The 13,695-nt window shown below is 45.0% G+C and overlaps 1 protein-coding gene across 7 annotated transcripts in view; it reads left to right on the forward strand.

The window, feature by feature from the left end:
* LOC115200948 (retinoic acid receptor alpha) overlaps positions 1 to 13,695 on the forward strand; it is a 247,074-nt gene that overhangs the window by 219,184 nt on the left and 14,195 nt on the right. For all 7 annotated transcript variants that reach the window (XM_029764091.1, XM_029764092.1, XM_029764095.1 and 4 more), the window contains 2 exons: positions 4,534 to 4,682; positions 12,325 to 12,466. In XM_029764091.1, the coding sequence (XP_029619951.1) occupies positions 4,534 to 4,682; positions 12,325 to 12,466 (291 nt within the window). The remainder of the gene's footprint in view (positions 1 to 4,533; positions 4,683 to 12,324; positions 12,467 to 13,695) is intronic.

Raw genomic sequence — 13,695 nt, forward strand, 5'->3', positions numbered from 1 at the left:
GACTTTCATAAAGCTGGAAAGGGTTACAAAAGTATCTCTAAAAGCATTGATGTTCATCAGTCCACGGTTAAACAAATTGTCTATAAATGGAGAAAGTTCAGCACTGTTGCTACTCTCCCTAGGAGTGGCTGCCCTGCAAAGATGACTGCAAGAGCACAGCGCAGAATGCTCAATGAGGTTAAGAAGAATACTAGACTGTCAGCTAAAGACTTACAGAAATAACTGGAACATGCTAACATCTCTGTTGACGAGTCTACGATACATAAAATACTAAACAAGTATGGTGTTCATGGGAGGACACCACGGAAGAAGCCACTGCTGTCCAAAAAAAACATTCCTGCATGTCTGAAGTTCGTAAGAGAGCACCTGGATGTTCCACAGCCCTACTGGCAAAATATTCTGTGGACAGATGAAACTCAAGTTGAGTTCTTTGGAAGGAACACACAACACTATGTGTGTAGAGAAAAAAGGCACAGCACACCAACATCAAAACCTCATCCCAGCTGCAGGTATGGTGGAGGGGACATCATGGTTTGGGGCTGCTTTGCTGGACAGCTTGCCATCATCGACGGAAAAATTAATTCCCAAGTTTATCAAGACATTTTTGCAGGAGAATGTTAGGCTATCTATCCGCCAATTGAAGCTCAACAGAAGTTGGGTGATGCAACAGGACAACGACCCGAAACACAGAAGTAAATCAACAACAAAATGTCTTCAACAGAAGAAAATACGCCTTCTGGAGTGGCCCAGTCAGAGTCCTGACCTCAACTCGATTTGAGATGCTGTGGCATGTCCTTGAGCGGTTCACACCAGACATCCCAAGAATATTGCTGAACTGAAACAGTTTTGTAAAGAGGAATGGTCCAATATTCCTCCTGACCGTTGTGCAGGTCTGATCCGCAACTACAGAAAACATTTGGTTGAGGTTATTGCTGCCAAAGAATGGTCAACCAGTTATTAAATCCAAGGGTTCACATACTTTTCCCTTTTCCCCTGTGAATGTTTACACAGTGTGTTCAACAAAGACATGAAAATGTATACTTTTTAGTTGTGTTATCTGTTGTTGTGACTTCGATGAAAATCAGATCAGATGTTATGACCAATTTCTGCATAAATCCAGGTAATTCCAAAGGTTTCACGTAATTTTCTTTCCACTGTAAAGCACGTTATTTATTTCACCCTTTACAGCTTCATAATGTAAATCATGTTTAGTTCCCCTGAACAGTTGGGCCAGTCACGTGTTTGTAAATAGCACAACGGGAGAAGACAGGAGCAGGTGAGCCCAGCTGTGTATTGATGGGTCGCTTTTATATTGAAATATTTGCTTAAATATAGTGATCAGGGACGTGCAGCTGTAGTTTTACGTTAGTGCAACACATTCAGAAGAAAATAGCTTCGTTTTCATGAACAGACGTGGAACGCTGTTTGGCTGGCAGCCACAGAGGTAAACTTCTTTTGTTGTTGCAAAAACGATGCATGACCGTCATTTTTTTATGTTTATCATAGAATGACTGTAGCCAGCGACATTTCCTAATATTTTGCTTAGTTATTTTACCAGAGAAATGTAGTCTGTCTACACCCAGACAAATGCTACACGTCAGTCCTAGTGCTCAAGCACAACATGTGTCTGATGCCCGGCAGAAATTACAAGCAGAAGCATTTAAGATCTGCATTTACAAAACGCTGCATGAGATTTCTGAGCCGTATTATATTTCTTTCCGCATGAAAAAAATAACAGTTCAGCGTTGACATGACCCCTAACTTGCTACTTGTCTAAGTAATTCACTAATTGAATAAGGTGACAGGGCATCGTATTGTGTAAGGTAAGCTTTCTGCCGTGTTTGAGAAGTCAAAGCCCTTTGGATGAGTTGTCTGTACAGCTGCCACTGCTATCTGGATTTGCTTGCCGTTTTCTCCTCTGTTCTCAGCCTGTCTGCTCCTCCCCATCTTCTCCTAGCAGAGCAGGCAGGCCCATTGCCCTAGCGACTCTACTCTGCTTCAGAGCAGACAAGCATGCTTCAAAACTTTGTTCATTTGCACAATGATCCTGAGTAGTGTCCCTGCCGCTGAAAAACATCCCCACAGCATGATGCTGCCACCATGCTTCACCGTAGGGATGGTGCCAGGTTTCCTCCAGATGTGATGCTTGGCATTCAGGCCAAAGAGTTCAATCTTGGTTTCATCAGACCACAGAATCTTGTTTCTCATGGTCTGAGAGTCTTTAGTTGCATTTTGGCAAACTCCAAGCGGGCTGTCATGTGCCTTTTACTGAGGAGTGGCTTCCGTCTGGCCACTCTACCATAAAGGTCTGATTGCTGGAATGCTGCAGAGATGGTTGTCCTTCTGGTTCTCCTATCTCCACAGAGGAACTCGGGAGCTCTGTCAGAGTGACCATCGGCTTCTTGGTCACCTCCCTGGCGAAGGCCCCCCGATTCCTCAGTTTGGCCGGGTGGCCAGCTCTAGGAAGGGTCTTGGTGGTTCCAAACATCTTCCATTTAAGAATTATGGAGGCCACTGTGTTCTTGGAGGACTTTCAATGCTGCAGACATTTTTTGGTACACTTCCCCAGATCTGTGCCTCAACAAAATCCTGTCTCAGAGCTCTACGGACAATTCCTTTGACCTCATGGCTTGGTTTTTGCTCTGACATGCACTGTCAACTGTCGGACCTTATATAGACAGGTGTGTGCCTTTCCAAATCACGTCCAATCAATTGAATATACCACAGGTGGACTCCAAGTTGTAGAAACATCTCAAGGATGATCAATGGAAACAGGATGCACCTGAGCTCAATTTTGAGTCTCATAGCAAAGGGTCTGAATACTTATTTAAATAAAGTATTTCTTTTAAAAAAAATTGTTTGCAAAAATTTATAAAAACATGTTTTTGCTTTGTCATTATGGGGTATTGCATGTAGATTGATGAGGAAATGTATTTAATCCATTTTAGAATAAGGCTGTAATGTAACATTTGGAAAATGGGAAGGGGTCTGAATACTTTCCGAATTCACTGTATGTATAACTTTATGAGCAAGATCGCCTGTCGTTGCAATTTGTTTATTTTCGTTTGTCATCATTAGCATATTTAGCTAGCAGCCTCCGTAGAAATTCGCTATTACTTTTGCTAATATTCGTAGCATTCTGGTAACAAATGCCCAATGGTCTCTTTTTGTGTTTTTTTGGCGCCCCCTTGTGTACTAAGCCGTAAATCCCAGAATGAGAGAAGGACGGTATGACGATATGAAAATCTGGAAACCACCCAACCCTACTGGTGGCCATTGTGAATGTACCCATAGAAACAAAGGAAGTAAAAGCAGGAAGTGTACCCATCAATATGTGTTGTTATGTGTTTATTCAACTCAACTTACATTACAAAAAAATACTTTCCATTACATCAGTTAACATAATTTGAATGAACATTCTATATTACCATGGAAGTTATTGGATCACAATACCAGGCAGCCATTGCGAGTGTACCCATGAGTTTACCAGTCAAATTGCCAGGGTTAGAGATTCCAAACCTGTTCTTTTCATTCTTTGTGTGCCGCTGCTGGATTGTGGGGGGTGTTGCCTAGGTAACTGAAGACTCGTTTGCCAACACCTTGCTTGTTTCTGCCAGGAGTAAAAAAGTTTGATCACGTTAAGAGTCCATGTTACCGCAGAAACAGACTCGAATGCCTGGCTGCACCGTCTTCAGTCAGCTGTTCGTTCCTATCTATTTCAAGAATAATAATCTTACGTCTCGTAACAAGGGATTCCGACTGATTATCTCAGTTAATTCTCCCGTCTTAAGCCTTGTTTGTTTTCAGGGCCGGGAATGAGAGCAAGAGAGAGGGAAAGAGAAAGTGGGGGAGAGTGACTCCTGTCTTTAGTCTTGTTTATTATTTTCCCCAGAGAGATGGAGAGAGAATACAAGTGCGAGAGCGGGAGAGAGAGAGGATGATGGCAAGAGAGTGAAGGTCGAGAGGGTGACTCCGTGTGGACAGCCTTGGTATCTGGTTCTCAATGTCCACCTTGACCTTAGCTTAGGTCACCTTCCTTTTTTTCTCTTTGAGAAAGCAACATGATGATACAACCCCATTCCGCCCACACACCCTCAGCCACACACACTTAACTCTTATACAACAGGGTGTAATGAATGCCAGTCCAGCAGAACATTCTTCCTCGCTCGAAGCACCATTCATTCACACACAGCCTAGAGAGAGAACTGTTATGTCTAGTTCCTTCCCTGATGGGTGAGCCAGTTTCTCTCTACAGCCATTCAGGACGCCCTTATCTGTGTCCTCCACTGCTAACGTTGTCTTGATTGATATGTGGAACCACTAAGGTTACTGGTAAACAAGAATGGCCTGCTTTTCTCTTCTCTGCATCTCCAGCCTTGCTTTGATTCATTGTGCCAAGTGCTCTTAGAGACACTCTCTCGACAATATCCAGAGTAGTCTTTCTTGTCAAGGATACGGAAGTAGCCTGTCAAGATATTGTCCTTGTCCTCTGTCACTGAGTGTGTGTGCCTCCCTCTCTTTTCTCTCCCGCAGCGATAGAGACACAGAGTACCAGCTCAGAGGAGATAGTGCCAAGCCCGCCATCGCCCCCTCCTCCCCCGAGGGTCTACAAGCCCTGCTTCGTGTGCCAGGACAAATCTTCAGGATACCACTATGGAGTCAGTGCCTGCGAAGGCTGCAAGGTGAGAGACACCCTTATATAGCCATACATTCTATTCCATTCAGTTCTATACTATTTGATCCAGGGTTAAATTGTCAGTTGCTTCTGGGTGGTTTACTGTAAATGGGCTGGACCAATGCATATTAGGTGGCATTTAATCCAGGAGCTACACCCTCATTCAGCATGTGTCGACGTGTGCACTTGTCATCACCGCTCTCCGTGTTTGTGTCATACGTTATCTCGGTTTCCAGCACGTCCTTGAATATCATATGTGTCCTTTCCTCTCGTTCTTACATGTTTTAATACGGCCTGTCCAGCCTTTTATGTGAGACGTGTTACGAGAACCCCACGTACGCCTCCTACGCTGTCCTGTCAGGCAACCGGCTGCACTCTGAAGTGGTATCTGGCTGCTACTTCCTTATCTGTAGGACTGTGTTTCATAAGACGGGGTTGTGGAGTTGTGTAAGCCTGCGAAAGCTTGCGTTAGCAGTGGTGCTCTGGAGGACTCGCTGTTCATCTGTAATGCATGGAGGTTGAGGGCTGAGGGTTGAAGAGGTTGAGGGCAGGGCGATGGTCTGAAACTGGCAGGCGGAGAGAGGGGAAGGCTGGATGACTGGCCGTGGTGGTGACAGGTGCCCATTAGGCCTGCCTCAAATGGCTGGGCCCAGGGAAGATAACACCTGGCTTGTAGGGGGAATGGCTGGAGAGCGGGAACCTGGTTGCATCCAGAGTGGAGATGAGGGGATTAGGTCGACGGTGAGAAGGAAAGGAGGAGAGGACAGATAGAAAGAAAGGACAGGACCGGAGAGGAGGTGAGTAGAGATGATGGAAAGGGGAGAAAAAAAAGAGTAGAGTTTCGTGAGCACACAGTCCTGTTTTAACACAGTAGCACGAGGCAAGGTCTCGCCTCTGTGCGTTCATTGAAACTTAACCTACCCTCTGAAAGAAATTTATACAAAGTAAATAAAGCCTTAACCTGCCTTTTGGGGGGGGGCAGAAAAGCCCCACTTGACGGAGTTGCCTGTTGCACGTCCTCACTAGCTTTTAATGTGTCTCTTAACTTCACACTAATAGGCCCTGATTTAAATAGGCTAATAAGGTTGCGCGTGCGTGCGTGCGTGCGTGCGTGGTCTGTCAGTGTGAAAGCATGGGTATGACTTTGTTGGCTATATCAGAAACCAACTGGCACCCAAGCTAGTGTCACTTTCCTGCTCTGCTCAAACTCACTGACTCAGGATGCTGTGCGTGCACACGTACATGTTTGTGTGTACATCCCTTCCGGGTGGTAGCTACCCCAACGCCAGCTGCTAGTCTCCGCCCCCAGCCGGGCGTCCTGGGGAGAGCAGAACTTTGAAAAATTCAGTATTCGCCCCCCGCCTCCCCTCTCCTAGTCTTCTAAACAGGAGATGAGTGAGCTTTGTATCCTCAATAATTCAACACAACAGGTGTATTCAGACCCCTTGACTTTTTCCAGATTTTGTTATGTTACAGCCTTATTCTAAAATTGATTTTTAAAAACACACAATACCCCATAATGACGAAGCGAAAACAGTTTTTGGGGATTAAATTTTTTTTTTAAACACCTTATTTACATAAGTATTCAGACTTTTTGCTCAGGTGCATCCTGTTTCCATTGATCATCCTTCAGATGTTTCTACAACTTGATTAGAGTCCACCTGTGGTAAATTCAATTGATTGGACATGATTTGGAAAGGCACACACCTGTCTATAGAAGGTCCCACAGTTGACAGTGCATGTCAGAGCAAAAACCAAGCCATGAGGTCATAGAGCTCCGAGACAGGATTGTGTCGAGGCACAGATCTGGGGAAGGGTACCAAAAATGTCTGCAGCATTGAAGGTTCCCAAGAACACAGTGGCCCCCCATCATTCTGAAATGGAAGAAGTTTAGAACCACAAAGACTTTTCCTAGAGCTGGCCGCCCGGCCAAACTGAGCAATCAGGGGAGAAGGGCCTTGGTCAGGGAGGTGACCAAGAAGCCGATGGTCACTCTGACAGAGCTCCAGAGTTCCTCTGTGGAGATGGGAGAACCTTCCAGAAGGACCATCTCTGCAGCACTCCAGCAATCAGGCCTTTATGGGAGATTGGCCAGACGGAAGCCACTCCTCACTAAAAGGCACATGACAGCCTGCTTGCAGTTTGCCAAAAGGCACTTAGACTCTCAGACCATGAGAAACAAGATTCTCTGGTCTGATGAAACCAAGATTGAACTCTTTGGTCTGAATGCCAAGCTTCCCGTCTGGAGGAAACCTGGCACCATGGTGGTGGAAACATCATGCTGTGGGGATGGTTTTCATCGGTAGGGACTGGGAGACTAGTCAGGATTGAGGCAAAGATGAACAGAGCAAAGTACAGAGAGATCCTTGATGAAAACCTGCTCCAGAGCGCTCAGGACTTTAGACTGGGGTGAAGGTTCACCTTCCAACAGCACAACGACCCTAAGCACACAGCCAAGACAATGTAGGAATGGCTTCAGGACAAGTCTCTGAATGTCCTTGAGTGGCCCAGCCAGAGCCTGGGCTTGAAACCGATCAAACATCTCTGGAAAGACCTGAAAATAGCTGTGCAGTGAAGTGTCTCCATCCAACCTGACAGAGCTTGAGAGGATCTGCAAAGAGTGGGAGAAACGCCCCAAATACATGCGTGCCAAGCTTGTAGCGACATACCCAAGATGCTGCCAAACGTGCTTCAACAGAGTACTGAGTAAAGGGTCTGAATAGTTATGTAAATGTGATATTTTGGTTTTATTTTTAATAAATTAGCAAAAATGTCCACCTGTTTTTCTGTGTCATAATGGGGTATTGTGTGTAGATTGATGAGGAAAAAATACAATTGAATCAATTTTAGAATAAGGCTGTAACATAACAAAATGTGGAAAAAGTCAAGGGGTCTATATACTTTCCGAATGCACTGTATATACGGCCACTCATCTGAGACTGGGGTAAGTTGAGGGTTAGCAATTTAGCATTGCCTTAACTAGCCCAACTACAAAACCCAACCCTAGGGTGCGGTGAGGAATAATGTCAGCCCAAACTACTTAGAGATGGCTCATTTGTTTGTTTGTTGAAGTGGAGTCTATTTTTCTCTCTCTCTCTCTCTCATTCCCTCTCGTTCTCCCAGATATAAACACATTAACATAAAATGTGTACGCTCTCCTCATTTATTGTCTCGGAGGCATCAATGCACAGCATGAAGCCTTTTTTGTTTTTTTGCGACGCGAACACACTTAACATCTTAAGCCCCCACCATCGCTCCTCTCTCTAATGTTGCAGTGTTTTTAGCTGGCCTTGTTAAAGATTCACATCTTTAGTAATGTGCCTGTCGTAGGGTGGGCCGATTTTATATCAAATTCATTTGAATTTCTTTTAGAGCGATATTCCAAATGCCAGTATCACGAGAATCATTTGTTATTATGGGCGTTGTTCTCATGTTGTCTTTTTGGTCTGGTCTCCTTCGCCCCTTCAGTGCTGTGCGCACCTTCCCATTTACACACACCAAGCCCCTCTTCCTGCCACTCACAACAACAAAGATGAGAGATCACTTCTTCCTCTGTGACGAGCGGTTTCAACTCGCTATTTGCATTTGAGGATTGGTCCAAAAGAATCGGTCATATGGACACCGAAACACATTGAGGCGTTATTTCTAACGAACCCTTTTTATGTCTCAACCCCTCAAATTGCACGCACAGCAGACGCTACTAAAACGGGAGTATCAATAAGCATTGATTCTGGAAAATGGATGTTCAGTTTTGTCGGTACCGCTAGCAGCATTTTAGCCAAAAAACGTTATACTAGCTGTCTAGTCTGTGTTTTATACATGTGCAATAAGCATGAAACACAATTATATAAGGATTTGGCAACTCTTCTCATTCTGAGAAATAAGGTAGGGCACTTGATTTCAACATCGGAACAAAGTGGACAGGCTAGCATGCTGTTAAAACAGTTGGAGATGGACAGAAGGGTGTGTTCGTAACAATTCTACTGTTCTACCTTCTTAGCTAGCATAGATCCAAGTTTGCTAAACTTGAAATATAAAGATTAGCTGGCTACTCACTAGCACATGGGCTTTTGCTTGATTTGTTTGAGATCTGTGTTAATGTTCTATAATGGCTGCTACAAGAAGTTAGTCAATATTAGTGAATGTGCATTATGCATGATTCTGGTTAAATTAGTAACAAAAAGGGCATTTTCATAGGCTGATCAGAATAAACAACACACACCCACACAAATGTAGAAATGCGCGTACGCACACACACACACACACACACACACACATTCCATACATTTTTTAAATCCTCCACATTTAAAAATCCCTCACAAAATGTTAATCACAGTGCAGATGGTTCGCCTGCTCTTTCTCTTCGCTAATGATAGGAGTGTGTTCAGTCTTTTGCATGTAGAATATCCAAGCCTGCTTTACTAAAGTTGCGAGACATTGCAAGCCAAGAAATTCAGTTTTTTTATTTTTATATAACCTTTAGCAAGGCAAGTCAGTTAATAACACTTTCTTATTTACAATGACGTCCTATTTACAATGATGGATCAGTGGGTTAACTGTCTTGTTCAGTGGCAGAACGACAGATTTTTACCTTGTCAGCTCAGGGATTCGATTCACCAACCTTTTGGTTACTGGCCCAACGCTCTAACCACTAGGCTACCTGCCGCCCATACATCAGGTGCATATCTACAGTACACAGAATGGATTGTACAAGCCACACACACACACACACACACACACACACACACATAATTAACCCCCCTCCTGCCCCATCTCCTCCTTTCCTCCCCATTCCTCCCTCCCCCTTCATCTCTCCGCGCTTCTCTCCTCAGAACGCTGCAGGGTGGCTGACAGGCCTGCTGAGGGCTCTTGTCGTCTGGCGGATTAGCGCTTATACAAAAAGAGGCTTAAGGCGCGCAGGAAGCAATGACTCCTAATGGGGATGGAGAGGGGAGGGCAGGGGAGGGACAATGGCTAACCATCAGGAGAGGTCCGATCCCCAGGGCCACCTGAGGCGAGGGATTGGTTGTCCCCTTTTTTATGTCAAAGGGACTGGGTCAATCCTCCCGTGGCCAGCAGGGTCAGGGTCGGGGCACCAACGGATCACAGGGAGACACACCAGGGTCACTGGCAGGTCGTTAGATATCGGCTACTGATTGGCTTTGAAGCCGTAGCTTGTTGTCCTGTCGTGTATTTTGTTTACGTTATGACTGTGGATCCTAATTTGTTTAGAGATAGGGCCTAGATGTAAGTAATGGAGTCACACTCTCACTGTAAAATGGACATATTTCCTATAATCAGGGCCGAGTCTTAATGCTATGCATGTTTTTGTAGGTGTTTGTTAGTGCTTTAATGCAATACTAACAAGACATTGTTCAAATCTATCTTTCATGCAAAAAATCTAATTAGTGCTTGGTAACAGAGTCTCAGCCAGTTTCCATCAATTTTGGGATGGCATACAAACCTGCATTACATGCGGTTGTTTAATGATAATCCATTAAAGGAGACGTTCTTTTTTACAAACAAATCCGTTTTTTTATGTAAATGGTATGTTATAGAAGAGTCCAGACACCTTTTTTGTGATTTCGCTTGTTTCTGATAAACTTACCCCAGACAGTGACTAACTTCCTCATTCTCGTTGTGCAGTATGGGGGCCCTGAAAAAAAAACATGAACAAAAAAACTGCAAAGTTCTCAGTATAGTGATGCGGTACTTTAGATGTTGTACATATGAAAATGTGTCATTCCAAACTTAATCTGAAACGTTATATTCAATTTTGTGCGACTCGAGCTGATTCCCCTGCTCAGCTGTGCAGGCCGGGTGTGTCCGTATACATCTGATCCACATCAACGGGACTGCAGTAGAGAGAGTCAGCCGTTTTAAGTCCCTCCGCGTCCAAATCACAGAGGACTTGAGTTGGACTAACAACACCACCACTCTTGTCAAGAGGGCGCAACAGCGCCTCTTCTTCCTAAGGCTGCTAAAGAAATGCTACCCCCAGGTCCTCTCAATACTACCACTGCACCATCGAGAGCGTCTTGACCAGTTGCATCACGGCCTGGTACAGGAATCACTCCGTCAACGACCGCAAGGCCCTCCAGTACATCACTGGGGCCGTGTTCACAGCCATCCAGGACATCTACTTGAAACGGTGCTTGAGGAAGTCCCGCAGCATCATCAAGGACCCCACACACCCCAGCCACGAGTTGTTCACTTCCTTATCGTCGGGCAGACTGGTTCGGAGCATAAGGTCTGATACCAACAGGCTCACAGACCGTTTCTGTCTACAAGCCATCAGACTGCTAAACACTTGAACTGGACAGACCACCTGAACTGACTCTCTGCGCCTTAGCACGCACACACCCACATAGACACATATATACACGTACACACACATCACAACTGCTGCTACCAAACTCTTATTTACTATTGCTAATACAATTTAAACACTTGCCCATCAATCCCTCTTTCCCTGATACATGTGTAAATATTGTACTATAATTCATACCTTCCTGTATTATACTTATGGTTAAATGTTTATTCTACTGAGTCATGTACTTTATGTTCCTATTCTTATATTTTATTTATTGTTGTTGCATTGTCGAGAAGGAACCTCCAAGTAAGCATTTAGTTGGAATGTATATACCATGTGTGTCCTGTACATACGACCTAATAAAACTTGAAACACGTCCCACCAGCCTCCCATCTCTCTTCTCAGGAGGGGAGGACCAGGAGAGCGAAGGATAGATGATGATCCAGGAAGGACAAATTGTGGTCTTTAGTGCATGGGCCATCTGTCGACTAGAGAGCTAATCTCCTCCTGGCATCTTCTACAGTATCTGCCTTTGTGCCATATTGTGTTCTTTGGGAATACACAAAGTGGGTAGATGCCTCGGATGGTCGATATTGTATTGCTATGGTTTTTAGGTTTTGTAGCTTTGAGACTCATGCTTTAGTGAATTTGTGTATGTGATATCCGTCCCTGATTCAATTTTAAAAAGACAAAGGTTTCACTCTAGTGTCTATTCTTCACAATGAGAGACGAGACCATTTTGATGTGCTTTCGTGCTGGGGAGTGTCCCCCCCCCCTTCTTTAATTTTGTTTCAGATGTCCGCTCATCCTTTTAGATTCAGAGTACTTGTAAGCGTTTTAAACCAATGTTCTCTCTTTAATGATGTTGGCCTTGACCCAGAATTGTTTTTGCTGGGCCATATCAAGATTTAAAGTAGGGCATTGATAGGTAGCTAGAGGCTAGTAGACTGCGTTTTGTATCCCCAAACCGTTTTGACTTACTTAACATCCTTAAAGCATCTCTCAATGTCCCTAATGCTCCATTGCCAAGGTAGAAGGGTGATCTCATGAGATGGCAACATGAGTTAATATTTATTCTCCTACAGATGACTCATTGCTAAGACTTTCAAGAGCTTAGTGTTTGGTAGCTCATTGCCTTTATTTGTGGAGCATATGGCCACACTCCAGTACTGTTATCTATATGTTATTGAATCTCCACGCGCACACACACACACACACACACACACACACACACACACACTAACAATGTGTCTCTCCTTCCTTCCCATCTCTTTTCTCTTGCTCCCTCTTTTTCTTCTCCTATCTCGCTCTCTTTCTTCATCCCTCTGTCCTCCAGGGCTTCTTTCGGAGGAGCATCCAGAAGAGCATGGTGTATACATGTCACCGGGAGAAGAACTGCATCATCAACAAGGTCACCAGGAACCGCTGCCAGTACTGCCGGCTGCAGAAATGCTTGGAAGTGGGCATGTCCAAGGAGTGTGAGTAGTAGTGCACTACTATATTACACTACAGCACCCTGCCAGTGCCAACCCTAACCTCGGTACACAATACACTACACCTTCCAGTCATGCCATCAACCACACTACAGTCAGAGGGCATGACGTCATCCAAACTGTGCACAGACGATCGGGACACTCCTTTCATTTCTGTTCGACTGGGTCCCATCTGGGATGAAATGTCTAGGTATTTGATTGAGTTCTGATTGATAGGATATCATGCATCACTGAACTACACTACACCAGCCACTCCAGCCTATAACCTCTGAGCCACCAGGCAACACATACTCCGATCCCCATCATTCTCTGTCATAAAGCCTCATAACTGTGTACGTGTGCGTGCGGCACTGCCCTAATACACAGTTTGGCTTTGCACAGTAATGGTGGTCTCTGTGAGGAATATGTTAGCACCTGCGGAGAGTGAAAGAGCAGGCTTCGCCTCTGATCAGGGCATCCCGGGGGCTGTGTGAACACACACGGTACACACACACACACACACACACTGTCAGACCACATAAGCTAATTGGTGGAGGTGAGAGGGAAGACCAATGGCCGGAGGGGCCTTACCTCAGCCTACCGACACACACACACACAGGTCCAAACTGAATACATAGTAAATATACACACTCATATGCAGGCAAGCACACACAGACCCTCCCCGCCCTTTCCCTCCTCCATCCCTCTCTCTGTCGTCTCTCTGCTATGGTATTTACCCTCGTCATGATACTGTAATGCTCTGCAAGTTTCCCACGCGGCGTGCTGTCTGAGGCTTACTGCAAAGTAAGTTATCCTCAGCGCTCCTTACCTCTGAATGGACCCATTAATCACGGTTATAACGATCACGGCAGGCAGCTCTGCAACACCCACAACGGGGACAGACGGGAGATGATCTACTGCCCGGATGATGTTAAAAACAACCGATACAGGCTCAGATGTTTCTTCTGTCCATCTCCCTAATGGCTAAGGCCTAACTTCTATGTCAAGTTAAACAAGAACCCATATAGGTTGACTCTTACTCCCATACTCCCTCCTATTTAGTCATTGTTTCTGTGTGTGTTTGTACTAGAGGGTTTATGTTGGTGTCTGGTAAGTGAGGGTGTAGTGTTGATTTGTGTCCCTGTGACCTGGCTGATAACTTTGGCCGTGTTGCGGTGCTACTTCGAAAGGGGTGATTGTGGGGGGGGGGGATCTGGCCATCTGGGGGCCTGCGG

Source organism: Salmo trutta, chromosome 10 (genome assembly GCF_901001165.1).
Source record: "Salmo trutta chromosome 10, fSalTru1.1, whole genome shotgun sequence".
NCBI lineage: Eukaryota > Metazoa > Chordata > Actinopteri > Salmoniformes > Salmonidae > Salmo > Salmo trutta.